At 57.1% G+C, this 26,727-nt stretch overlaps 1 protein-coding gene across 1 annotated transcript; it reads right to left on the bottom strand.

Annotated features, from left to right (window-relative positions):
• Positions 1 to 7,671: 7,671 nt before the first annotated feature.
• FAAH (fatty acid amide hydrolase) lies at positions 7,672 to 26,727 on the bottom strand. Its single transcript, NM_213914.1, is given in 15 exon segments — positions 7,672 to 8,341; positions 8,572 to 8,717; positions 9,269 to 9,377; positions 10,177 to 10,216; positions 10,953 to 10,993; positions 11,287 to 11,386; positions 12,940 to 13,037; positions 13,521 to 13,646; positions 15,870 to 15,994; positions 16,155 to 16,195; positions 16,453 to 16,659; positions 16,741 to 16,874; positions 17,884 to 18,018; positions 19,705 to 19,818; positions 26,514 to 26,727. Coding segments are annotated over 15 exon segments (1,740 nt in total). The 5' UTR covers positions 26,709 to 26,727; the 3' UTR covers positions 7,672 to 8,212.

A 26,727-nucleotide genomic window follows, 5' to 3' on the forward strand; every position in this document is an offset into this window, starting at 1 on the left:
TCTGGGGGGTGTCTGGGGCCCGGGCAGAGAAGAAAGGAAGAAACACCTGGGGGAGCTGGCGGGGCTCTGACGTCCCAGGGGAGATGAGGCCTCCATCCCCTGCCCCTGCCACCCCAGCTGGATGTGCGTTCTGACTCCCAGAGCCAGGCCACGCTGCTGCCCCGGGGGACTCCAGCCTCCTTCCAGACGCATCTCCCATTTTGTCATGGGACTAGGAACTCCCCACAGACCGAGAGAGCCATGGAGGCACCTGGGGTGGGTACCGTGAGGAGGTGGAGGCCGCTTCCTGGAGGGCCGGCAGGGACGACGAAGCAGGGGAGCAGGAGGGACCCCATTGGGAGCCCTTCCACTCTTGTTTCTTCAGCCCAGTCCTCTACCTCAGAGGGGAGAGGGGAGCAGCCGGTCACAAGCCAGAGCCTGCCAGTCACTGTGAGCTGGAAAACGGTGGCTCTGCCCTCGAGACTGGGAAGGCAGAGCAGATTTGGTGGGAAGGAGGTGCGTTGCAGTTTGGAATGCGGAGTCCAAGCACAGAGGGTCTACCAGGATCAGATGTGGACTCCTCAGTTGACCTGTCGGTCATGACCTCAAGGGCAGCCCCAAGGTCATCCGCCCTCTGACGCTCTGTGCCTTCTCCCAGCGGCCTCTGGAACTAGCCCTCCTTGTTGCCGGCAAACGCCCCTTTCTCTTCGTCTCCCACCATTGCCTTTCCCGCACCCACCCTTCCTCCCTGAATCCTGGCTTCCTAACTCAGCTGCCCCAGGCCATCGGGCAGCCACACCAGCCCTACAGCACCCAGAGGCTGGTTGCATCACCCTTTCCTGAACTCCATACCTACTCACCACACTCACCATTCGCTGAAATTATCTTGTTTATTTGTTGACTTATTTTTGCCTTCCTCCCTAGAAAAAAACGTTCCATAGAAGCAAGCCCTTTATCAGCCTTTGTTTTCTTTTTTTGGTCTTTTTAGGGCTGCACCCACAGCATAGGCCAGTTCCCAGGCTAGTGATCAAATCAGAGTTACAACAGCTGGCCTACACCACAGCCACAGCTATGCCAGATCCTTAACCCACTGAGGGAGGCCAGGGATCAAATCTGCATCCTCGTGGATACTAGTCAGATTGGTGTCCGCTGAGCCACAACAGGAATTCCTTGTTGCCCTTTTTCAAAGTGCCTGGCACATGGCAGGTGCCCAATAATAGTTCTAATATGTTGGGATGCTAAAGGAGTGATGGACTGAAGCCTCCGTCCCTACCTTTATCTCTGTGTATCTCCACTGACCCCTTTCTGGTAGTATTTAACGTGCTTAAGTCTCTCGCATTTAAAGGGGAAAAAAAAAAGATTCTCTCAGAGCCACAGTCTTTCTGGCTAACACCGCCCCTCCCGCCTCCCAGCCCAACTCCCCTTAGTCTCCCATCAGCCATCCTTCCTGCCTTTACTGCCTCACCTTTCAACAGCTCCTGCACCCAGGCCAGGCTGGTTTATGCCCAGCCATCCCCAGGATCTCCCTGAAGCTAATCCTGCAGCATTTGAAGCCCTTAGCTCCACTCTTCCTAAAATACACTCATTCCCTGGCTTCTAGGACAGTGCCTCTCTTGGCTTAAATGTCACTTCTGTCAGGAAGTATGCCCCCTCCCCGACGCACACCCAGGATGAAACAGGATGAACTTGTTTTATGCTCATAAAATAAAGTAGTGCTTTTCTTTATTGCACTTTTAAGAAGTGTTTTTAGGAGTTCCCGTCATGGTACAGAGGAATCGAATCCAACTAGGAACCATGAGGTTGCAGGGTCAATCCCTGGCCTCACTCGGTGGGTTAAGGATCCAGCATTACCATGAGCTGTGGTGTAGGTCGCAGACGCAGCTTGGATCCCGCGTTGCTGTGGCTGTGGCGTAGGCCGGTGGCTAGAGCAATGATGGGACCCCTAGCCTGGGGACCTCCATATGCCTCAGGGGTGGCCCTAAAAAGACGAAGACAAAATAAATAAATAAATAGATAAAAATTTAAAAATATTTAAAAAGAAATGTTTTTGTGTGATTATGCATTTGGTGTCTGTTTGCTCGAAGAAGGAAAGTTCCATTCAGGCAAGGACTATTCTTTTCTTTTTTAAGGCCGCACCCGTGGCGTATGGACGTTCCCAGGCTAGGGGTTGAATCAGAGCCGCAGCCTCGCCTACGCCGCAGCCACGGCAACACCCGATCCTTAACCCACTGAGAGGGGCCAGATATGGAACCCACATCCTCACGGATGCCAGTCAGGCTCATGACCGCTGAGTCACAATGGGAACACGGTTTTTTTGGAGGGAGGGAGGGATGGAGGGGGTACGGAGACGGGGGAGTGAACGGATGAGGACTTGCAGACCAGCGGAAAGGCACAGTTCAAATACAGACTGGGAGCTATGTGCCCTTATGGGCCCAACCCAAGATGTAGCAGCGGACAAGATAAACATAAAAAGGGGGAGTTCCCATCGTGGTGCAGTGGAAACGAATCCAACTAGGAACCGTGAGGATTCGGGTTCGATCCCTGGCCTCGATCAGTGGGTGAAGGATCCGGCGTTGCCGTGGGCTGTGGTGTAGGTTGCAGACGCGGCTCCGATCCCACGTTGCTGTGGCTGTTGGGTAGGTCGGCAGCTGCAGCTCCCATTCGACCCCTAGCCTGGGATCTTCCATATGCCATGGGTGTGGCCCTAAAAAAAAAAAAAAAAAAAAAAAGTAAAAAGGGGGCTGCCCAGGACATTCCAGTTTAGGACAAGAGGAGCAAGTAATGGAGGAAGAGCCAAATGGGATCCCTGACAAATCACCCACTCCGACATTTACAAGCCTTCACGGGCACCCACTGAGACCCTTGCAGGCACTGCGCCGGACAGACAGGGGCAAAGCTCACGAAAACCTGACCCCGGCTGACCTCCCCTGCCTCCGGTGCACAAGGCTGCCACTCGCAGTATGCACATGGGAAACCTGGGAAGCTTTGGCCAAGGCTGGTCGGGAGGCTCAGGACTCGATCACGTGGCCGTCTCTTAGGCAGGCAGCAGATCGGCTTGTCCGGACAGGTAATCTGGAGTGAGCCACGGCAGAGCTCTTTCCTTGGCCCTGATCTGATGATTTCTTGGTGACCCCGATGCGGTTGGCGAGGTCCAGGGCTCAGATTTGTGGAGGGACACGTTTGGGGGGCAGAGCAGAACGAGTGGGCAACGGACCCAGGGTCCCAAGGGCGGTCCACAAGCCGGTGGCCCGGGAAGCGCCAACGACGGTGCCTAACAGGGACCATGGCAGGTCTTCTGTGTGTCCCCAGCTCCAGTGTGGCCTCTCCAGGGAGCGGAAGGGAGGGTGGACAGGGACGTGACCCCTTCTGGAAGCAGACGCCAGCAGAGGAGCACAGTGCTGGGACGCGTCCTCCGCCGCCAGTGTTTGTGGCCGCTTAGCACAAAGCGGAACCTGGCACAAAGTGAACCTGGCACTTCAGAGACTGTTTACCGTATGTTCCTTGGATGACTGTGCAAACAAGCAAAGTAAACTGAGTTTGGGTTTGGGCTGGATTCAAGTCTTCTCTGTTCAAGTCTTTGGCCTTGGGCAAATCAGCAACCCTTTCTGCACGCGTTACCTCATCTACGAAATGGAAGAAATAATGCCCATTTGTTCCAAAGAGCTAATGAATTATCCACTCCACAGCCTAATGGATGTCTGATTCTATTAATAAGACGAACCCTGGGAGTTCCCGTCGTGGCTCAGGAGAAACAAACCTGACTAGTATCCATGAGGTTGCGGGTTCGATCCCTGGCCCTGCTCCGTGGGTTAATGACTCGGCGTTGCCGTGAGCTGTGGTGTAGATCACAGACACAGGTCGGATACCCACCCAGTTGCTATGGCTGTGATGTAGGCCGGCAGTTGTAGCTCCGATTCCACCCCTAGCCTGGGAACCTCCATATGCTGCACCAGTTGCTCTAAAAAAAATAAATAAAGACAAACCCTGCTTGTGAGCAGGAATAGAAGCACAGAAACCCTTTCACCACAACCTGACAATTGTAAGAGGACAACCCCTAACTTGGGTAAATCTTTCAGTGGCGATAGAGGAAGAGCACTGCTGGCAGGGCAAGCACAGGGAGCAAAGGGCACAGAGGTGGGAGGCGTGCGGTGCCCGGAGCACCACCTGAGGCCCCAGGAAGGGGAGGAATCCGGAGTGGGCAAGCACGGCCTTGTGGGTCAGGCAGGGGTGTGGACTGAACACGGGGTTTGGGGCGTGATCGGATTTGCAGTGGGAGACCAGTCCTCAGCGGGGAGGCCAGGCAAGGAGCTGTGGCAACGGCTTCGGGGCAGGGCGAGGCTGAGACCACATGACTTAGAGGGTCCTGAGGCTGCTGAACTGGTGGTCAGACCGGAAGAGGCAGAGGCTGGCTCCTGCAGTCACTCCTTTGCGCCTCATATCCTGGGACCCCAAGGAGAGGCTCTGACATCGACTGAATCAGGTCGCCGGCTTCCGGCTGTGAGAAGTTTCTGTAAAATGGGGACCCCCCAGGCTCGACAGGATAAAATGACATGATTGGAGTTCCCCTCGTGGTGCAGTGGTTAACGAATCCGACTAGGAACCATGAGGTTGCAGCTTCGATCCCTGCCCTTGCTCAGTGGGTTAAGGATCTGGCGTTGCCATGAGCTGTGGTGTAGGTCACAGACACGGCTCAGATCCCGAGTTGCTGTGGCTCTGGCGTAGGCCGGTGGCTATAGCTCCAATTGGACCCCTAGCCTGGGAACCTCCATATGCTGCGGGAGTGGCCCAAGAAATGGCATAAGACAAAAAATAAAAAATAAAAATAAAAAATAAAATGACACGATGACTATAAAGTGTCGGGACGGTAGACGGCTCATTTTCAGAATGCCCTTCACCCCTTGTCCTGATTAGGAGTCAGCCCATCACTCTGCACCTTGACCAGGTGGGGTTTTCACTAACACACCTGCCTGCCTCCCTGCCTCCTTTCACCCAACAAATATCCTCCAAAGTGTAGCTCAGAGAGGACAGCACCCCAGGCTGCCCCCGCACCCAGTGCAGCCCGTGGTCCCTAGGTGATGCTCACTTCACGTTCCCTGAATGAACCGAGTCCTTTAAAGGCCCCGTCCCACGTGCTGAGAACATGGCAACGCGCACGAATGGCAACGAGCACGACGAAGTGCAGCCACCCTCAAGAAGTCTGAGTGGAGGCAGAAAACCTTGTGAACCCAGATACTGGTAACTCCGTAAGCACAAAAGGTGACATGTTGGAAAGACCAGGGGAGGCTCCTTTCCAAGTGGGGGACCAGGGGAGGTGACCCTGGAGCCGAGTGTTCCAAGCAGAGGGACAGCTAACACAAAAGCTCTGCGACAGGAACCAGCTCGAGGTGACTGAGAAATCAGAATGTGCTCAGGTGGAGGGGGTTCTCTGGCGGTGCAGCAGGTTAAGGCTCCAGCGCTGTCACTGCAGTGGCTCTGGTTGCTGCTGTGGCGCGGGTTCAACCCCTGGCCCAGGAACTTCCACATGCCTCAGGTGCGGCCAAAAATAAAATACAATACATCTTTTTTTTAAAAAGTGCTCATGTGGCTGGAAACATGAGAGAAAGAGACACCCAAGATGAGGCAGGAGAGGTAGGAGACAACTGCAATTTTTTTTTTTTTTTTTTTTTTTGGCTTTTTAGGGCCTCACCCTCAGCATATGGAGTTTCCCAGGCTAGGAGCTGAGTTGGAGCTATAGCAGTTGGCCACAGTCCCAGCCACAGTAATGCCAGATCTGAGCCACGTCTGCAACCTACACCACCGCTCACAGCAACACCAGATCCCTGACCCACTGAGTGAGGCCAGGGGTCGAACCTGCATCCTCATGGATACTAGTCAGATTTGTTTCCACTGCGCCACAACAGGAACTCCCCAGACTGTATTCTTGGTCGACTAGGAAGCCACTGCAAGGTCTTAAGGAGAAAGGCAACGCAATCTGCTAGGCAGTTTTAAAGGACCCCTCTGGCCGCTGTGTGGAAAGAGGACCGGGGGACAGGCGAGGAAGGAAGCAGGGAGCCCAGTGAGGTGACTGATGTCCAGACAAGAGGCAAGTGGCTAGGTCCAGAGGGCAGCGGTGGAGGTGGGATGCAGTGGGTATGTGTGTCCCCCCCGCCCACACCAGCATCTGGCCCCCTCGTCTACCCCTTCCCCCAGCCTGGATCGCAAGGGCACCAGTGTGTTTGTGCCAGTGGCCACCACCCACACAGGCCCAGGGGCCTCTCAAGGATGGGAGCCAGGCTTGGCAGAGCCCAGCACCACTCAGCACAGGGCAGGGCTCGGCCACGCTGGGGTCTAGGGGTGAAATCAGTGAAGAGTGAAGGCTGAGACCCACCCCCACACTGCAGCCTTGTGTCTGAGAGCAGGAGGCTCTCAGAACCCAAAGAGTAAAAAAAAAAGAAAAAGAAAAAAGAAACCGAAGAGAGGAATGGGGTGGAAGTCTGGGGCAGATGGCAGGTGTTCGATGGTCAACATGGGCAAAACGACACGGCAGAGAAATCAGGGCAAAGTGCAGCAGTTGCCTGGGCATCACAGTCCATGTGGGTCAGGCCCTCTAGGCGGCCTGAGGTGGGGCTCATGTCTGCTCCGAGACTCGCCCCACCAAGGCAGGGACGCCTTTGGCATGAAGCACTAGGCACGCGACCTGGGCACGCAACCTGGAGGGAAAGCCCCTCTGGAGAAGTAGGAAGATCAGGGCGGAGAAGGAAGCCTTGGGAAAGCAGCTCGCCCTAAAAACAACAGGAGGTAGGTCAGGTGGGAGCCAGAGGCCCACCCTGCCCACGGGCTCAGGCCAGAAACATCTTCTACAGGCAGCAGGTGCATCGGGGCTGGGGCCAGGGAGGCGTGAGGAATCTCTGCTGGTAGGGAAGAGCCCAAGAAGCCCCAGAGTTGCCCAGGAGCGACCCCTCCACCCACCAGGCAACACAGCCCAGTAAGAGCTGAGCCGGCCGACTGGGCAGTGCTGAGCCTGAGCCGAGATCGCTCACTCCATGCCAATGCGAATTCCCAAGCCACCTCTCTCTACCTGGGCCCCAGCCCTAGCTCAGGCCCCAGGCCCCCCACCCCACGCTGTGATCATGGAGCAGCCCCCTTGCCTTCTCCAGGCTCTGCCCCTCCTGTCTACTCTCCTCACCACACCTGTGTGACCCCTCAAAAATGTCCCATGGCCCTGGAGACGGGATTCAAGTTCTTGAACTGGCCCCCACGTCCACCTTGACCTGATCCCCACCTACATCTCTGCTGCTCCTCCCGTGCCCATTCAGTGCTTCCGTGTACCAAACTCGTCCCGGTCTTTGGGCGTACTGTTCCTTCTCCCTGGGATGTCATCACAGGTCCTCCTCCTCCAGGAAGCCTTCCCAGGATATTCCAGCCCCTGGCTGGCCCTGCGAGCACTCTCTACTGGATCACCTTGTCTTGGGCTTGCCTCCCCAGGCCCATGGGCTCTTCTCCCCAGCAGCCTTCCAGATTCCTAGCTGCCCTGAGCCCAGCCTTGTGCTGGGCACCGAGGACAAAGATGTAGTGATACTGTCCCTGCCATCGAGGAGAGCCAGTATGCAAAGGGAGGTGACTCACCCACAGATGCCCTCCCACACAGGGCAGACTGCGAGGAGACAGTTCACCTACTTCAGGGGCTCAGAGGGAGAAAGAGGGATTTGAGCTGGGCCTCAGAGGATTTAATGGTAGAGGAGCAGAAAGGGCACCCTCAGCAGAGGGCAGGAGAGAAGACAATGCCTCGCAAAGTAGGGCTTAGGCTGGGGGCGGCGGGGTGAAGTCCTGGGCTGCAAGGCCCACTCGGAGAAGCCGGTGTCTGCCCGTGAGTGACGAGGACCAGAGAAGCTTCTGCAGCACGAGACGGACATGGCTGGAGTCGGGTTCCAGAAGGTCAGGTCTCCAATCCCCACTGCCCTAACAACGACTGCCAGAAAGTATGGAGACCAGGAACCGGTTTTTGACGGTTGGGGGGCCTTTGCCATGTCATACCCACTAGCTGCCACATTGGCGGGGTCAGGGCAGAGCAGGGACCACGGGAAGAGCAAGGTCCAGACTCAGTGGTTCTGGGCTTCTGGCAGGGGCGAGGGGGAGAGACCAGGAAGCCTCTGCCTGAGGTTGAACATTTTCTTGCACGGTGGCAGTTGTGTCCTGACTCCGCTGGGCGCGGATCCAGTGGGTCTCAGGTCCTGGGGGGCCGGGCGGGCAGCGGTCAGGAGGGCTGCCGCCCAGGAGCCATCAGTCGCTCCACCTCCCGCATGAACCGCAGACACAGCTCCTCCTGCCAGGGCAGAGCCACACACTGCACGGCCACAGGCAGCCCCACGCTCCGCTTCATGGCCTGCAGGGAACACGGGCATCAGAATGGGAGGGACCAGGGCAGGACCCCACCCGGGTCCAGGAAACGCCCCGGCTGGAGAAGACGGCGGCACAGCAAGGCCCCCTGCCTGCCCACAGTCTTTCGGGGTCTTGCATCAAGAAAGACGGACAAGGGCTACACATGTCTCTACTGCTTGTGCCACAGCACCTAGAGTTGGGGTGCAGGTGTGAGGCCAGGGGAAGAACACTCACCTTCTGCACCACCTTGTCCCAGATGTCCCCAAAGTAGCCCTTGTAATGCTCCATCTGGGCCTCGTCCTCGGCAGTCACCGTGGTGACAGGCACCACCCCCGCGGGGAAGTCCAGGCAGTTGTAGAGCAGCGTGTAGCTGACGGCCCCTGAGACACAGCGCAAGCCGCTGAAGCCAGCTGGGTGACCTTCTGTGCCCACCACCCTCTCCAAGCCTCAGTCTTCCACCCTGTGAAACAGCATCCCTCTCCCACAGGCAGGGAGAGCCTCTCTCCTGGGGCTGAGACTTGAGTGACAGTGACAAAGCCCAGGAATCCAGATTCAGGGTAGGCTGGAAAGCCTGCTGAGGCTTTGCCCTTGCGGCATCCCCCACCTGGAATGCTGCTGTTTTCTTGGTTTATCTAAATTCCACCTGGACTTCAATCACCACGTCCTAAAGCCCTAGACTGTAACGAGATCTCCAACTTGGATAGTGCTGCGGACAGGGAGCTCATCCCCCACCCTGGGGGCATCGCACATGACTCCCACCCTCCAGCCAACCAGACTGTGAGCCTCTCCAGGGCAGGGTCCTCCCCCAGGGGTGCAGCCCACCCCCCAGGGCCCCACTTCTTCTACTTCCCAGCAGCCCCACCAGGCTCAGGGCTGAACTCATAGCAGAGAAGAGGCAGGTGACAGGGGCATGAGGGGCCGCAGACCTCACCTGTGGCCTTGCCTGGGGCATTCAAGTCTAGGGCAGGGCTCAGCATGGGGGTTAGCACCACATCCAGGTCCAGCGCTCGCCACTGGGCAATCACGGAGTGACGGTACATCTGGGGAGGATACCAGCACACCAGGCGAAGCACTCAGCCCCTGCCCGTGGCAGGGACCCTCCAGTGCAGCCACGGTGGCTAGGGTGGCTCTGGCCCTGCACCTGCCCCCAATCTCAACTGAACCTCAACGGGCTGGAGGACTGTGGGGCATGCAGCCACGGCTGGGGTTTTTTTTGGTTTTGGGTTTTTTGGGGTTTTTTTTCGTCTTTTGTCTTTTTAGGGCCATACCCGTTGCATATGGAGGCTCCCAGGCTAGGGGTAAAATCAGAGCTACAACTGCCAGCCTACACCAGAGCCACAGCAATGCGGGATCCAAGCTGCGTCTGTGACCTACACCATAGCTCACAGCAGTGCCAGATCCTTAACCCACTGAGCAAGGCCAGGGATCGAACCCGCATCCTCATGGATGCCAGTCGGGTTCACTAACCACTGAACCACCACGGGACCTCTAGCCACGGCTGCTCTCAGGGGGCATCAGTTGCTCCAAAGAACCATAGATACACCTCTCTATGGTATCCTGCCAGGGCAGGGCCACATAGTGCCTGGCTACGGGCAGCACCAGAACAGCGAAGGGGCATCCAGGGCAGGAGTTCCAGGCTGACCCGGTGCCCTAGGATGGGCCCCCGGGCAGGTGAGGTCAGAGAGCAGGCCCCCAGCAGCCCGGGCCAGGGAGTGGAAGGGGGAATGGCGGACCATTCTGGGGGACCGACAGGCCCAGTGGCTAAGTGACCCCCAGGGCAGGGGCCCTGTCCAGCCCCACCCGCCACGCCCTACGCTAGTCCAGGGGCTCTGGCCTCACCTCAATCTCGTGCTGCAGTTCCCAGAGCTTTCCAGCCGACCTAGACCGAGGGAGGAAGGTCACCGACCATGAGGGTCACGGCCACAGCGACCAGCAGCCCCAGACCCTACTCTCAGCCCCTCCCAGATCTCAGTCCTCCTTGGGCCCCTCTCAACTCGGGGGGGTCTGTGAGAGGACAGCAGTGCAGGCCACAAGCGCCAATCCCTCAATTCAGGTCCCACGGAGTCCCCAGGAAGGACGGGGGCTCTTCCCACAGTGGCCTGACTCCCAGCTACCCTGAGGCCACTGGAGAGGCCAGAGCTGTCCAAGGTCCCAAATGCCTGCTGGCGAGAGAAGGAGCTAGTCCGCAAGATGCCAGAGTCCAACGGGGGCCATTTATTCCCCAATTTTGCGGGCTCGAGCCACGGGCAGGGGCGGGGGCGGGGGTGGGGGCAGGCAGGTGCAGGCAGAGAGCAGCTGGATCCCCTCTTGGGTTCCCAGTGTCCCCCGTCCCCTGCCCGACCAGCTCCTTCCTGGGCCTCGCCCAGCCAGGGAGATCGTCTCCTCCCCACCCTCGGCCAGCCTGTGCTCTCCCTCAGGTCCTTGCTCTCCAGCCATCCCGGCACCTGCTAAGACCTCTTCAAAAGCTCCCCCAAGGCCACAGAGGTGGCCACCCTGCCTGGGCCCCTTCCAGCCCCAGAAGCTACTTCTCTCATTTTGTCTTGTCAGAAACCACTTGGACCCAGGACAGGCGAAAGGGGGGAGGGTGGGCATCTGGGCACAGGAGGTATTCTTACCGAGGCCTCAGGCTGCTGAGAAAGCCTGCCAACCTTGGGAGCTGCGGGACAGACACAGTCAGTGACTCGGCTTTGGGCTGAGCGCGGCAACCGTCTTCAAGCCACCCGTGCCTTCTCCCTCTCCCCAGGCCCCAGGGCAGCCCCCCCTTCAACGTGCAGGGGGATTCAAGACTACAGGGCATGGTGGTGGGTGGTGGTGGGGACAGTCTGGGTGGGGACTGGGAGGAAGAGGCCACACCTGCCCAAACCAAGAGCAAGCAGCTAAGGGGAGGAGAAAGAGCCCCAGAGGCTCTGGAGCAGCCCAGCCCAGCCCTGCCACTCCCTGCATCCTCACCAGAGGCCTCAGCATGAAAGCCAGCAGTCCTTTAAGCCATTTGGGCAGCCTCAGAATTGAGATCAGGTCCCCTAAGCAGGAGTCCACGTAATCGCCTTCGCTGGGAGACAAAGAAACCAGTCCAGGCACTTCTGCCCCAGGCATCCCTCCAGCTCACTTCCGCCTACTGCATCCCTCATTCTTTATTTTTTCCTTTTTTAGGGCCGCATCTGTGGCATATGGAGGTTCCCAGGCTGGGGTTGAATCAGAGCTGCAGCTACCAGCCTGCGCCACAGCCACAGCAATGTCAGGTCTGAGCTGCATCTGCGACCTACACCACAGCTCACGGCAAACCTGGATCCTTAAACCACTGAGCGAGGCCCAGAATCAAACCCACATCCTCATGGATACTAGTTAGGTTCTGGACTCACTGAGCCACAGTGGGAATTCTGACTCTGCCCACCCCTCCCATTTCAAACATACGACTGGAGTTCCCATCATGGCTCAGCAGAAACCCAACTAGGAACCATGAGGTTGTGGGTTCGATCCCTGGCCTTGCTCAGTGGGTTAAGGATCTGGTGTTGCCGTGAGCTGTGGTGTAGGTCGCAGACGCGGCTCAGATCCTGCATTGCTGCAGCTGTGGCATATGCCGGTGGCTACAGCTCCAATTAGACCCCTAGCCTGGGAACCTCCATATGCCGCGGGTGTGGCCCGAGAAATGGCAAAAAGACAAAAAAAAAAAAAAAAAAACGCAACTTGTGTCTGCTAACCCTTCAGGATGTCTGGGCTCTGCCCACCCCCTCTAGAGCTCCCCAAGGCAGGGCTTGGTGTCTCCATCCCTGGCAAACTCAGCTCAGAGCAGTAAGAGCTGAGGGCAGGCTCTCCCTGGCCAGGGCATGATACTGAGGGCACCCCCTACACACTGATGCTGAGGCCGGCCTGGAGGCACGAGGGGGGCAGCCCTGAGTAGGCGCTGTGACCCTTGTCCCTGAGACCTCGGCTGATCCTGGAGCTTCATTCCCAGGGCCAGAATGAGGGCTGATCCCTTCTGCCAAGGCCTGGACTACACTTAGCTACTGGGGGAAGTCCAATCAGTCTAAGCCTGTCCCCAGGAGACACCTTCACAGGCCTGCCTCTGCCCTCATCAACATTTAAGGACTGAAAACATCTAAGCAGAACCAGCTTCTCTAAATGGGAGCTCTGAAAAGTCCCATAAAGCAGGTTGGAGCCAACCTACCCACTTTACAGAAGAGAAAACTGAGGTCCTGCTCAAAAGGGAAAGACACGGCTCCAGTTAGAAGAGCCTGGAGTCACAGCGTGATGTCTACACCTCTGCCCTCCTGCTTGGTCCTGCCCTTGCCTCCCAATCTTTCCCAAACACATAGGCAACTCCTTGCCCACCTCCTGCCACCCGACCAACTCAAGGCCAGGCCACAGATGCTCAGTCCAGCCTCCCCGGCGCTGGCCCCTTTCCAAAGTCTCCGGGGTGAGGTAGCGCCAGGCTCAGCCTGCAGTTGGAAAGGTGGCCAGATCCCTACCCAGAATGCTCAGACCTTCACGTTCAGCTGAGGCCTGTTCTCCATCTGCCCCCAGCCTGACCTGTCCGGGGAGTCACAGAACCCAGCTCCTCTCCCTGGGTCTCCCCACTCGATCCCCAAACCCAGCATCACTCACAAGTTCTGTAGCAACCTCTTCCCACCATCACTGAAGAGCCCGCCCGTTGACAGGGCCTCCAGAGCGTGGGGTATGTTGGCCGGCAGGAAGGGAATCAGCTGCAGGGATTGAGGGGTGTCAGGCTCCCAGACCTAGAAACCCTTCAGTCCCACCACCCCCAGGCTGCCTAGGCGGCCCTGAGCATGGACTGGACCGGCCCTGCCCACATGACACCCTCCCAAGAGCCGCCGAGGCAGTCTGCTGGCCTGTGACACCCCCCGGGAGCCACGCGTAAGCCTGTCCAAGACGGGCAGCCCCAAACCGCCACCTCAGGGCCCCGGGAACCTGGGGACAGCTGTGCACCAGCTGGCGGTTGACGAGGCAGCTCGCACATCCCCAGCGCAGGGCCAGGTTCACCGTCAATCATGTGCCCAATACTCCTGATCAGCCCCTTTTCACGGGTCCCAAAGGGTCAGGGTTCCCATCCCAAACACAAAACAAGCAGGGCGCAAAGATGCCAGGGATGGGTGGCAGCCATGGGTACCAGGAGGGCTTCCCTGGAGGAGGGTGATGCCAAGATGTGCGGGTCCCCGCAGCCATACCGTGTGGCCCGCAGCCTCAAGGCTCCGCTTGGTCTCCAGCAGGGCCCGCCTCATGGCCGGCGTGGGCATGGTGTAGTTGTCGGTCTCATAATACCCGACACGCAGGGGCCGAGAGCTTGCGTAGACCTGAGGGCAACACACGGGAGTCGGGTCAGGGCGGGAGAGGGTGGCCCGATGCAGGGCGCCCAGAGCATAGCGCGAAGGCACGGCCTTTCTTTTTTTTCTTTTCTTTTTTTTTTGGTATTTTTTTGTAGCATATGGAGGTTCCCAGGCTAGGGGTCAAATCAGAGCTACAGCTGCCGGCCCATGCCACAGCCACAACAACACCAGATCCAAGCCGCATCTGCAACCTACACCAAGGCTCACAGCAACGCCAGATCCTGAACCCACTGAGTGAGGCCAGGGAGCGAACCCACATCCTCATGGATACTAGTCGGGTTCATTACTGCTGAGCCACAATGGGAACTCCAAGAGCTCAGACACAGCTTTAAGGCTGCAGGTCTCCTGGCTGCCAGTAAGACCAGCCCCTTCTGCATCTGACCCCGTCACAAAACACCTTCACAACGACTCCACAGCTGGACAGAGCAAGAATGAGGATTCCCACTGGACATATAAAGAAACTGGGGCTTCAGGTCCAGACAGGGAGATGGGCCCAGAGTGGGGCTGGGACCTGCCCAAGGCCACTTGCAGTGCAGAGCGACAATGCCAGGTCGGGAACCCTGGCATCCTGGGTCCTGAGCCGAGGCTCTCCACAGCCTGTTTCAAGAATGCAAGTCCTGGCTCCCACGATAGAGTATTCCAGACCTCAGGACAGGGGCCTCATTTCCTCCTTCTCAGGAAGGGGCTCATGAACCACTGGGTTCAGTCAGAACCCCACCCAGCCCAGATCTCCTGCCTGCCAGGGGCGCTCAGTCCTTCCAAGGCAACCCGGGCTGGGTGAGCGGCAGAGGTCTGCAGGGAGACGTGTCAGCCTGCTGAGAAGTGGGCTGACGCCACCCAGCTCGCTGTCTACATTAATATGCCTTACTGTTCCCGCGCTCTCGTGGATCTCCCCTGCCTACTCCTGAATGTGCTGCACGTAAAGCACAAAGCACTTTATTATTCATTCTTAAAAGACTCATCAGGCGTTCCCATCGTGGTGCAGTGGAAATGAATCTGACTAGCATCCATGAGGACGCAGGTTCGATCCCTGGCCTCGCTCAGTGGGTTAAGGATCTGGCGTTGCTGTGAGCTGTGATGTAGGTCGAAGACGTGGCTTGGATGCTGTGTGGCTGTGGCTGTGGTGTAGGCTAGCAGCTGTAGCTCCGATTGGACCCCTAGCCTGGGAACCTCCATATGCTGTGGGCGTATCCCCAAAAAGCCAAACAAACAAACAAACAAACAAAACCTCATCAACTCTTCAGTAGAAGCATCAGGTGATAGTTTAGACTCCTTGAACCCCTCTCCTCAAAATCCTCACCTTGCCGTATCCACCAATCCTCACCTCAGACATCGTGATCCGTGGCCAGTCCTAACCGACTCCCACTTTATTATTATTTTTTGCTTTTCTAGGGCCGCACCCACATAGGCATACGGAGGTTCCCAGGCTAAGGACCTAGTCAGAGCTACAGCTGCCTGGCCTTCGCCAGAGCCACAGCAACGGGAGATCCGAGCCGCGTCTGCGACCTACCTACACCACAGCTCAAGGCAACGCCGGATCCTTGACCCACTGAGCGAGGCCAGGGATCGAACCTGCAACCTCATGGTTCCTAGTCGGGTTCGTTTCTGCCGCGCCACGACGGGAACTCCCCAACCCCCACTTTAAACTATCCACCTGAAACCAACTGCAAATATCCCAGCTTTGTCCCCTCCCTCACACCACTGAGGCTCTGTGGGGGCAGTCCCCTCCCTGACCACAGAAAGTAAGCCACTCAGCCTCATCTGATCAACGGGCTGTCTCAGTGATATTCTGGGGAAGCATCTGACACTGCCCACTGGTCCCTGCTTTCTCTGGGAGGGAGATAGCTCTGCTTTTTAACTGTCACTCAGCCAAGCATCCTGCTGGAGGCTGGGGAGAGGTGCATGAATACTCTAAGAAAGGATCCTATGTCCTGGGGGGGGCGGGGGGCGGGAGTCAAACACAGACAAGGTACAGGAGTCTCCTCTCAAGCTGTTCTTAGCTTCAAGACTAATCCTACTGCTCAGGGACAGCCAGGAGGTGGCCCTTTCCTGCTCTAGCGCTCAGCCGGCCAATTTGACAGCCTCGTGGTTTCCAAATGCAGGCGAGGGCGCCATCTGATGGCTATTTGCGGAGGCGCGGCAGGCTCAGGCGCACCAGGAAGACCCCAATGCACTCCCACCCCTGCTCACCTCCTCGTTGAAGGGCAGGGGAGGCACCGTGGGGTCCAGGCGGAACATGTCTTCGCACAGCAGCGCACGCAGGCACAGGGCCAGGCTCTCCACGTCCCGCGCCATGGGGCCCACTGAGAGCTGCACTGTGGGGCAGGGAGGGGCAGAAAGAGAGATCACCCAGCCCCAAGGGGCTCTGGGGCTGGGTCCAAGCAAGAGCTGGGCCGTGGTCCTAGCAGAGGCAGGGGCCGAGGTGGATCAGGCCAACCCCCTCCTCCAGGGCACCGAAGGAACCGCAGACCTCACCTGCTACCTGTCCATAGACGGAGCCCTTCAGGCCACTCTTGCTGGATAAGAAACACAAGACGTTGGAAACGGGAAATGGCCACCCTCTGCCCAACCCCTCATCCGCACAGCAGCTCTGAGCTCCCACCACTTTGGAAACTAGGGAACCAGGGACTGTGGTGCTGTGACACCACCTCCCAGCCGAACCCCAGGAAGGGGATCCCTGCCTGGAGCCCAGAGAGGTGGGGGGGGGGGGGCTAGGCCAAGGTCACACAGCAAGGGACTTGGAAGGTCCCTCCACCCACCACCTACACCATACCTGATGCGGTTCCCCGTGGGTTTGATGCCGCAGATGCCACAGAAGGCGGAGGGAAAGCGGATGCTGCCCCCGATGTCGGTGCCTAAGCCCAGTGGGGAGCCTCCAGCAGCAATGAGGGCCCCCTCACCTCCCGAGGAGCCGCCCGGGCTCTTGGACGACATCCATGGGTTCGTGGTCTGGCCAAAGAGGGGGTTACTGCAGTCATAGCTGGAGGAAGCAGGACAGGGTCAGCCTGGGTCCTGCTGGCACCGGTGCCCCTGCCTCCACCCCGCGCCCCTGAGACCCAACCTGAACATGGACTGGGGGACGTTGGTGTGCACGAAAGGCACAGCACCCTGCAGTTTCAGCACCTGCACCACCACGCAGTCACATTCTGCTGGTGTCCCCTGGTTCCGGCTCAAGCCCAGCGTGGAGTCATGGCCCTAGAAGAAGGGATGGGCGAGGGTGAGGCAGAGCAATGATTCTGTCAGTGCAGGAGCTGCGCCGCATCTAGCCTTTGGTCCCTGATTAACGCCGTGACTTCGGGCTTCCAGGGAGTACCATCCCCACAGGCCTCGCTTACTACAGGGAGTAGACCTGTTTTACCCCAGATATACTAGTGGCCTGATCCACCCCTGCCCCGCCTCTCCTGGGGCAGATATGCTGATTAATACCCAGGTGGATGTTAATCTCTAACCCACTGATAGAAAAGGAATGAGAGGAGTTCCGGCGCAGCAGAAACGAATCTGACTAGGAACTATAAGGTTGCGGGTTCGACCCCTGGCCTCGCTCAGTGGGTTGAGGATCTGGCATTGCCATGAGCTGTGGTGTAGGTCGCAGATGCGGCTTGGATGGTGTGTGGTTGTGAGCTGTGGTGTAGGCTGGCAGCGACACCACCTGGAGCCCTACACCGACTGGAGCCCTAGCCTGGCAACCTCCATGTGCTGCAGGTACGGCCCTAAAAAAAAAAAAAAAAAAAAAAGAAATGAGAGGGTTGGCGACTCCCAGTCTAGGGAAGAGAAGAACAAAGGAACCATGAGACTTACGGGATCCAAGGGCCCCGAAGGCCGCTATCGGACAAGGACTGATGTAGGGTCAACTGAGCAAGGCCAGTGGGCAAAAGAGCTGATGGCGCTCCCATCCCCATCTTTCTAAGAGAGAAAACCCTACAGAACAATAGAGAGGGGCCTCTTCCCCCCACTGGGAGCTGTGTGCTTTCCTGTCCTAAAGACTTTTGCCTGCTTGCTGCCTGGGTGTTCAAGGAAGTTCATTCGTGACAGCAACAGGGGAACGTGGCTGATGAGCCAGGGGTCTGCTCCACCACCCCCTCACAGGCCAAGGGGCAAGGCACGCCCATGGTGCCCTCTCAAGGCCTGGGGACCTGCTACCTCCTCTGAGGGCCCAGGGTGAGCCAGGACACGGAGCGGGCTGGCAGGGACTCGGGCAGGGCACCTTGCAGCTGAAGCACTCCTTGAGGCTGACAGGGACACCGTAGAGCAGGCCCTGCCCGGGCGCCTGGCACAGCTGAGCCTCACAGTCTGCCAGGTAGGTGGTCACGCAGTTGGTCCCTCTGTTCACTTCCCAGGCCTGGAGGAGGGAAGCGGAGACACAAGGCCAAGTGGGCCTGGCTTATTTTTTTTCCAATTGTGCTAGAACATACATGACATAAAGTATACCTCGAGGAAGGGTACCAGCAACATGAGCCAGAGCCGGGAGCAGAAAAGGCAACGGAGGCCCAGCACCAGCCTGGCTACCTGCAGGTGGCTCCAGCCTCCGCCTGGCTGCCTCAGGCCTTCAACTCCAAGGCGACCTTGGGACTCCAAGACAACAGACGACCCCCCAGGGCCCGGGCACAGCCCAGGCTCTCAAAAGCAGTAACTACTGACCTCAGGGAGCCCCTGGAGGCTGAGCTGGGACCATGACCCTTGGCCATTTCCCTCCTCCTCCAAGCCACACCTCTGCCCAGGGAGGCACCTGCGAGCTAGACTGGGCCTCTAGCCTCCCCCAGGCCTGGCCCACACCTGCCCACGTGAGGCCTCCCCTCCCCCAGGGACTCTTGAATCCGATAATAAAGTCTCGTGGAGGCGTGGCTGACTGATAGAGCAACTGGAGAACGCGGGAGCAGCCCGTTGCCACACTCAGGCACAGGAAATCTGTCACCAAGTGCACTCTGCGGCCGATTAAGAAGGGCAAGAGGGTTTTCAGGGACACGGGGGCAGAAGAAGCCGGGGCCAGGGGTGTCCGGTCCCTCCTGCACAGGCAGACTCTCTCCGAGCCGCTCTCAGCTGCCGTCACACACACCACCTTGGTCCCCACACGCACGTCCTCCTGCTTCGGGGTCACCCTCGCGGCCACGGCCTCACTTCCAAGAAGTCATGCGACATAAAAGTCACATTCATAAAGCACAAGCCCTCCGTTCAGTTCCTTTCAAACACATGGCTTGAGCACTTTCGACCTAAAAAGCAGGGTTTAGCACAAAGGTGCAAAGATAAAGCAGACACACATTTGCCTTTTGGGAGAGAGAAGGATGAGGCGATGAGAAAGGTATCGTCAGAAAGTCCACACTGAGGAGGAAACTGCAACTTGGGCTGGGAGGGGAGGCGGAGGGCGGGAGGCTTCCAGGGAGCGGTGACACCTTTCTAAGCCCCAAAGACTCATCAGGGGGCCCGCTGCACTGCGCAGGGCAAGAAGAGGGAGAAGGGGGCCCCCCAGGAACCGTGCAGAACACGGCAGTCCCTGGCAGCCAGGGAATGGCCAGCCTCTGAGCTGCTGATGCCCTGAGCTCCAGAAGGCCTTGGCCAGAGAGGATGCGGGAGAGCCGAGAGGGCATCTGGCCAGAAGGCTGGCATCTGGTCCTGGAGGGAGATGAGGGTGAAGGACCAGGGTGGCTGCAGGGGCAGAGAAACGGGGATGGACTAGAGAGAGTGATAAGAAGGGAACAGACCAGACTCGGTGACCGATGGGGCGGAGGCGGGAGGGAGAGGGAAGTCTGGGCTGAAAGCCAGGCTTCCAGCTAAGACAACATGTTCAGTGTGCCCCACACACGCGCGTGCACTGCACAGAGAGTCATTCTCTTTCTCTCCCCCTCTCTCCCTCTCTCTCTCTCTCTCTCACACACACACACACACAGAACTCCAGCTCCCTCTGTCCTGGCAGCCCCTGGCACGGTGGTCCCACCAGGGCCTCTGCGGGACAAAGTCCAGGCCAGGTTTTCGCCACAGCCTTGCCCAGAGAGGGGAGGAAGGAGCAAGCAGGACCACCCCCTGGCCTTACCTTTTGCAGGTAGGAAAAGAGCACAGCCTCTGGAGACAGCTCCCCACTTCGTACCTTCTGTACCAGCTGAGGCAGTGGCAGGGCCAGCAGCATCTCCGAGTCCAGATCGGGGTTCTGGGGAGACACCTGGGGTCAGTCCCCCACTCCCCGCAGGCCCCGTGTGCCTGGAGCAGACAACCTGTGGCCCAAGCTCTCAAGGCCCCACACCTGCCAAGCACATGCTGTCACATCCCAAATCCATGACAAACGGCCCGCCCGAAGCTCTGAGGCCACAGATGTGGCCCAGCCTGGGCAGACCCTTGCCACCTGTGGACAGTACTGATCTACCTCTTCAAGAAGCTTACTGGAAGGGAGTTCCCTTCCTGGCTTAGCGGTAACGAACCCAACTAATATCCATGAGGACGCAGGTTCGATCCCTGGCCTCGCTGAGTGGGTTAAGGATCCAGCGTTCCTGTGAGCTGCGGTGTAGCTTGCAGACGCAGCTCGGATCTGGTGTGGCTGCGGCTGTGGCGTAGACAGCTCTGATTTGACCTCTAGCCTGGGAACTTCCACATGCCTCGACTGTGGCCCTAAAAAGACAAAAAAAAAAGAAGAAGAAGAAGAAGAAGAAGAAGAAGAAGAAGCAGCTTACTGGAGGGGGGCCCAGGGAGAGGCCATCCCCAGGCTGATTATGAGAACATAGCCAACAAGCACCACCAATGAATGGCTGCCCATTGTGTGCCAGGCACTATGTGCTCTGTATTTGGATTAAATCTCACTACCATTCCCATTGTGCAGCTCAAGAAACTGAGGCTGGAGTTCCCGTCGTGGCGCAGTGGTTAACAGATCCGACTGGGAACCATGAGGTTGCGGGTTCAGTCCCTGCCCTTGCTCAGTGGGTTAATGATCTGGCGTTGCCGTGAGCTGTGGTGTAGGTTGCCGACGCGGCTCGGATCCCGCGTTGCTGTGGCTCTGGCGTAGGCCGGTGGTTACAGCTCCGATTCGACCCCTAGCCTGGGAACCTCCATATGCCGCGGGAGCGGCCCAAGAAATAGCAACAACAACAACAACAACAAAAAAAAAGACAAAAAAAAAAAAAAAAAAAAAAAAAAAAGAAACTGAGGCTCAGAGAGGGGAAGTGCCCTGCCTGGGACCTTACTGGTAAAACTACAGTTCTCTGCCCACTCAGCACGGCCTGCGCACCTAACTACTCCACCCCCGGCAGGAGAGGGCAGAAGCAAGAAGACCTGTCCTGGGTGGCTGCGGCTGGAGCTGGAGCCACACCCAAAAAAGAGGGCTTTTTTCATTCATTCCATAGATACGTATTAGGTGCCTACTCTGTACCAGGTACCACGCAAGGCATGGAAGTACAGCACTGAACCAAGAAGTCACGTCCAGGAGCTCCCTGGTGGCTCAGTGGGCTAAGGATCCACTGTTGTCACTGTGGTGGCTCGGGTCACTGCTCTGGAGTGGCTCTGATCCCTGGCCTGGGAGCATCCCCATGCTGTGGGCACAGGCCAAAAATAAAAAGTCACATCCAGGCTTTGGGGAGCTCGTACAGGTGCAGAGGTGGGAGCGAGCAGATCATTTATAAGGAAACGAATAAGCATTTTAGACAGTAAGACATGAAATAAAACCAGTGCCGCGTGGGCAGCGCGCTGGTCGAAGGTGGTCAGGGAAGAGCTCTCGGGAGGAGCAGGGAGCTTGATCAGACACACGAATGCCAGGCAGGCCCTGCCTGCAAACGCCCGAGGGTATGGAGACCAAGAGGAGGAGGGCTCCTCCCCCCACCCTTCACCTCTGCCCTCCTCTGCTGTCGCCAGAGTCGCCAGACCTCCTTGCTGCTGAACCCAACAGCCACGCGACGGTTCCCACACTGCTCCAAGTCTCACAGAGGCATTCCGGGGCCTTGCTTCAGTTTCCTCCTGGGCATGGACACACCGGCCTCCCTGCATTTCCTCCTGCCTCCCCACTCCTTCTGTCAGTCGCTCATCCAGTCACAGCCACAGCAACGCAGGATCCGAGCTGCCTCTGCCACCTACACCACAGCTCACGGCAATGCCGGATCCCTAACCCACGGAGCGAGGCCAGGGATCAAACCAGCATCCTTATGGATCCTAGTCGGGTTCATTAACCGCTGAGCCACGACGGGAACTCCATTTCTGCTGTGATTTGAAGCATGAGAAGGAGCCAGATTTGGGGGGAGAAAGAGGCTTCTGTAGGTTCCCCTGGGCACCTCTTCTTCCTCTTTGATGCTAGAAGAAGTCGGTCCTTCTGGCTTCCATTCCAGGCCCTCCACCTATCCCACAGCCTCCTGCTCATCCTTCCAGCCTGACCCAGCTGAACTCAAATCCGCTCCTCGCTGAGCTAGTTTCTTTGTTCCCTCTGCCCCGAGTCCTCCTGCGCACGCTGTGCCCCCTTCCCCACTTTCCGCCGGCTCCTCCTGCCCAGGCGAGGGCACCCCCATCCGTCCTGGACTCCCCTCTCTCCCCACCCGCACCCAATCAGTCACCGAGCCCCCTGGTCACTCTGGAAACTGGCCACCTGTCCATCCTCTCTACCAAGACCCTCGGCAGGGCCCATCCCGTCTCCCTGGGTCACACAGGGGCCACTTAACTGGCGGCCCTGCCCGAGCTTTGCCACTAGACCGGAGAGGGCAGTGAGCAACCTGGCCTTGCTTCTGCCCTCAAAACCCTCTTCGCCTCTTCACACCACAAGCTCGGGGAGATGTTCCCAGGCCTGTCAGACTCCCCCGCCCCCCCCTCGATGCGACACGGCCCACTCGCACCCACTGCACGCCCGGAGCAGAGCACCCACCACGCAGCCTTTGAAGCCTGGCCTCAACATCAGGACACTCTACCTCCTCCCTGAATTTGCTAAGTGGATAAACACTTACTCGGGATGGGAAATACAGGGAGCTATAAGGAAGGAAAAACAATGGATCCGTGATTCCCTCCCCCCCCCCCCACACACACACTCGAGACAATCCCTAGGGATACACACGCATTTTTTACGGAAAACGAAATGAAAAGGGGAAGTGAAGCTCTCCTCCACCTCCAGGACCGCTCTGCTCAGTCCCGCTTCTGAAAAGGAAGCCATAGGTAACCGTTTCTGATGACACCTTACAGGGGAAAAAAAAAAAGGTTTGTAAACAACCCACAATGTGGGAAGTTCTCATTGTGGCTCGGCGATAATGAGCCCGACTAGTATCCGTGAGGACGCGGGTTCGATCCCTGGCCCCACTCAGTGGGTTAAGGATCCAGCATTGCTGCGAGCTGTGGTGCAGGTCACAGAAGCAGCTCGGATCTGGAGTGGCTGTGGCTGTGGTGTTGGCCAGCAGCTGCAGCTCCAATTCGACCCCTAGCCCTGGAACTTCCATAGGCCACAGGTGTGGCCCTAAAAAGAAAAAAAAAAAACAACAAAAAAAAAACCCACAATGCGTATAGTTGGTTACATATATTCTATTTTTGCACTTGGAGATCATACTATACACACAGCACTACGCAGGGCCTTTCCCACGTCGCAATGAAAATAGCAAGATTTTGTTTTTCCGATTATATAAATGTGTACGCATTGTTTAAAAAACTCCTAACAGCATGCTGAAGAGAGTAAAAATCACCAGACAGCCCACTGAGTCTGGTCACCGCTGTTCCCCACCTGGCTGCAGGGGCCCTCGAGGCCCTGTGCACCTCAGCTAGACGCTGCCAGCAAGCTCCCCTCCGCGTTCAGCACACATGTTAAATCTCTCCTTGGCTCTGTGCTAACAGCTGATGACACTGTTGCTAACAGCTATTTTTAAGTCTTCAACTACTTATCAGGCAGCTGAGACATTTTCTCTTGCACAAGACACCAGAGTAAGCCTGCACCTCCAGGAGGCCCATCTGCAAACACCAGGGAAACTGCATTTGTGTGGAGAACACAGGGACGTACAGATGAGTAAATAACTTCTCACCATTCCCGTCGTGGCTCAGCAGAAAAGAATCTGACTAGTAACCATGAGGAGGAGGTAGTAACTGGTAAGGATGAGGATCCATACCAGCTTCGATCCCTGGCCTCTCTCAGTGGGTTAAGGATCCGCCGTTGCAGTGAGCTATGGTGTAGGTGTAGTTGGCAGATGAGGCTCGGATCTGGCATGGCAGTGGCTGTGGTGTAGGCGGGCAGCTGCAGCTCCGATTTTACCCCTAGCCTGGGAACCTCCATGTGCCGCAGGTGCAGCCCTAAAAAGACCAAAAAATAAAAAAAAAAATCCCTTCTCACCAAGCGTCTGGCCATCTATATGCCTACTTTTTCAAGCGAAGGGTACCATAGCTGTCACTGAATCACCACCTCCTCCTTCTATTTTTCTCCTTCTAAACCACCTACTGTCCTAATTTCAGGTATCCTAGATTGTCCTCTGAGTCTTTATTTTTGCTCATTTTTTTTAATCACTTTTGTTCTATTTCAAGATATCTCTACCATTTGATCAAGGAGGCCCCGACACTGATCACAACAAAAACCACACTGTTCAATTCATCCACCGAATCATTTTGTTTTAAAATCAGCTTCCAGGAAGTTCCCATCGTGGCTCAGCAGAAACAAGTCTGACTAGTATCCATGAGGATGCAGATTCGATCCCTGGCCTCGCTCAGTGAGTTAAGGATCTGGCGTTGCCGTGATCTGTGGTGTAGGTCACAGATGAGGCTTGGATCTGCCATCGCTGTGACTATGGCATAGGCCAGCAGCTACCGCTCCGATTCCACCCCCAGCCTGGGAACCTCCGTATGCCGAGGGTGCAGCCCTAAAAAGAAAGACATAAAATTTAGAAAACTGAAAGAACACTGTAAACCAGCTATAATGGAAAAAAATTTTAATCATCATATATTAAAAAAAGACATTAGAATAGAATAGAATAGAATAGAATAGAATAGAATAGAATAGAATAGAATAGAATAGAATGGAATAGAATGGAATGGAATCAGCTTCCTGTTGGTCTTGGAGAGGCCAGGAGATGGAACTACAGGTGGGACTCAGTTGAAGGAAGTGGCCTTTGTAAGACCAGTAGGGTTTTGACAAAACGGCTTGTAGAGATGCACAGGAAGGATATTAAGGGTAAAACTACAGGTGCAGAGGCACAGAGGCAGGAGCAGGTGTTCTGTGACGTCTCTCCCAGCCATTAGAGTCTATCAATGCTGGTCCTTCTCTTCAGTCTAGAAAGGATATTAAAACTCATTCAAGGGGCACGGTGGAAACAAATGGGCAAGACCATGTTTCAGGTTAAGCCTCACGTGGTCAATAGAGAGCTTCAGAAACACGCCTCGCTCTAAAGCTGCTCTGGAGTCCAGAGACAGATGAACCACCTTGTGATACCCAAGAATTGCTTAGGACTCCTCCTCTTCCAGCAAAGCCTTGGGACCCCGGAGGTACCTGGCCAACTAGCTTTCCTGCTGTCAGGCAGGAGCTAGACTGCAAGCTGCTGTATTCACCCAGGGCCCTGCTTACCTCGGTGTCCCTTGCTCAGTGTGGGGCTGGGCCGCGAAAGCCCCAGGAGAAAGAGTGCTTAGTCAGCCTCAAAACCTACCTGCCCATCACACAGCAATTCCAACCCCAGCAGAAAGGAGCCATAGGACTGGGGCGGGGCATCCCAAGGCCCCGGCTGAGCTCAGCTAAACCCTCCACCTGTTCTTCCCAAAGCATTGTCTTCAAGACCCCGCCCCTTTGCTGGCTGCTTAAAACCAAGAGGCTCTGAGATAGTTCTCCCTTCCTTCTCCCAGTCATTGGGAAACCACAAGTTACCTCCCTGCTTTCCCATCTGGAAACGCCAAGCTTTGGTGTTCTAAAGCCAGGCTCTCTGTCCCAGGGAGGGTGTGTAAACATGAAGTAAATCCATACCAGGACATCCAGCCGTAACCTCCAGGGAACCAGGGCCATGCCCTGGTACCGGCATCCACGGCAGGGTCTCCCTTCCTAAGCTCTCCCCCCTGCCGCTCTCCATCTGAATGAGGAGGGACCATCCCACTGGGCATCCAGGGTCTAATTCCAGCCTCTGACTCGTGCTGTCACCTGGCACGTCTTCCTACTTATCAGATCCAAATCCTATCAAATACTCGGGAGAAGTCTTCCTGCCCTCAGGGGAGGATAAGAGCAGAGTTCAGCATTTTGACTTGGAACTGGGTCCAGGGTGTCATATACCTAAACGGAAAGCCAGCTCTTCTGGTCTCTGCCCTCGCTGCCTTACACACACTGAGCTGATTCAGAGGGAGAAAAGCTTGTGGACAGATCACCCAGGGAAGGGCTGGACCTAAACCTGCTCATGCGAGGGGCTTACCACTGGTCAGACTGGACAGCCTGGGCTGCTGGAGCCCAGTAACTCCCTGTGGACTTAGGCCCTTCCCAGCTCCCACTTAGCATCCTGACGCACAAATCAGTGAGTCTGAACTGTAAACTCTCAGGATTCCCTGGCCTATCATACCCTTTAGGTGTAAGGACTATCCGATTCCAGAGTCCTAAACCTGAGCATCCTATTGGTTCCCACAGCTGCGTTCTGGCGTCCCAATAGTCAGTGGTCCTGAGACTCCTGGGCACGGAGCAAAGTGACCCAGTGCGTTTAGAGCCTTCCACAGACTGTCTTTCGTTTCCCTTCCTCCCCTAGGCCCTGTTTGGCTCAGAAAGAGTAGGGCATGTGTTAGACAAGCATGAGGGCGAGAAGGGTTGCCTAAAGTTAAAAGCCGGCGCTGCGCACACGCCAGTGCTGCCCACAACCTGGCTCTCTCAGCACCGAGGCGGTGGAAAGTGCCGCTGCCACCCCGTGCCCTCCCCCCCCACCCGACCCCGATTCAAAACCTGCGGGTCACCTGGAGCCGGAAGCGCTGCGCCGCCTTGTCCATGGTCTCCAGGGCCGCTTGCTGCCTCTGTCGCGCCCGGGCCGCCGCGCCCCGCGCCATCCGGCGACTGGACCAACGCAGGGCCAAGGCCGCTGCCACCAAGCAGCAGGCCAGGGCAACCCCGGAGGGGCCGGAGAACGCAGCCCACAGTTCTTCCTGCACCATGATCTCCCACCGAGGACCG

Source organism: Sus scrofa, chromosome 6, assembly GCF_054392235.1.
Source record: "Sus scrofa isolate SSC_HxYL_T2T_F1_AM1 chromosome 6, Sscrofa_HxYL_maternal_Yorkshire_Landrace_v2.0, whole genome shotgun sequence".
Taxonomy (NCBI): Eukaryota; Metazoa; Chordata; class Mammalia; order Artiodactyla; family Suidae; genus Sus; species Sus scrofa.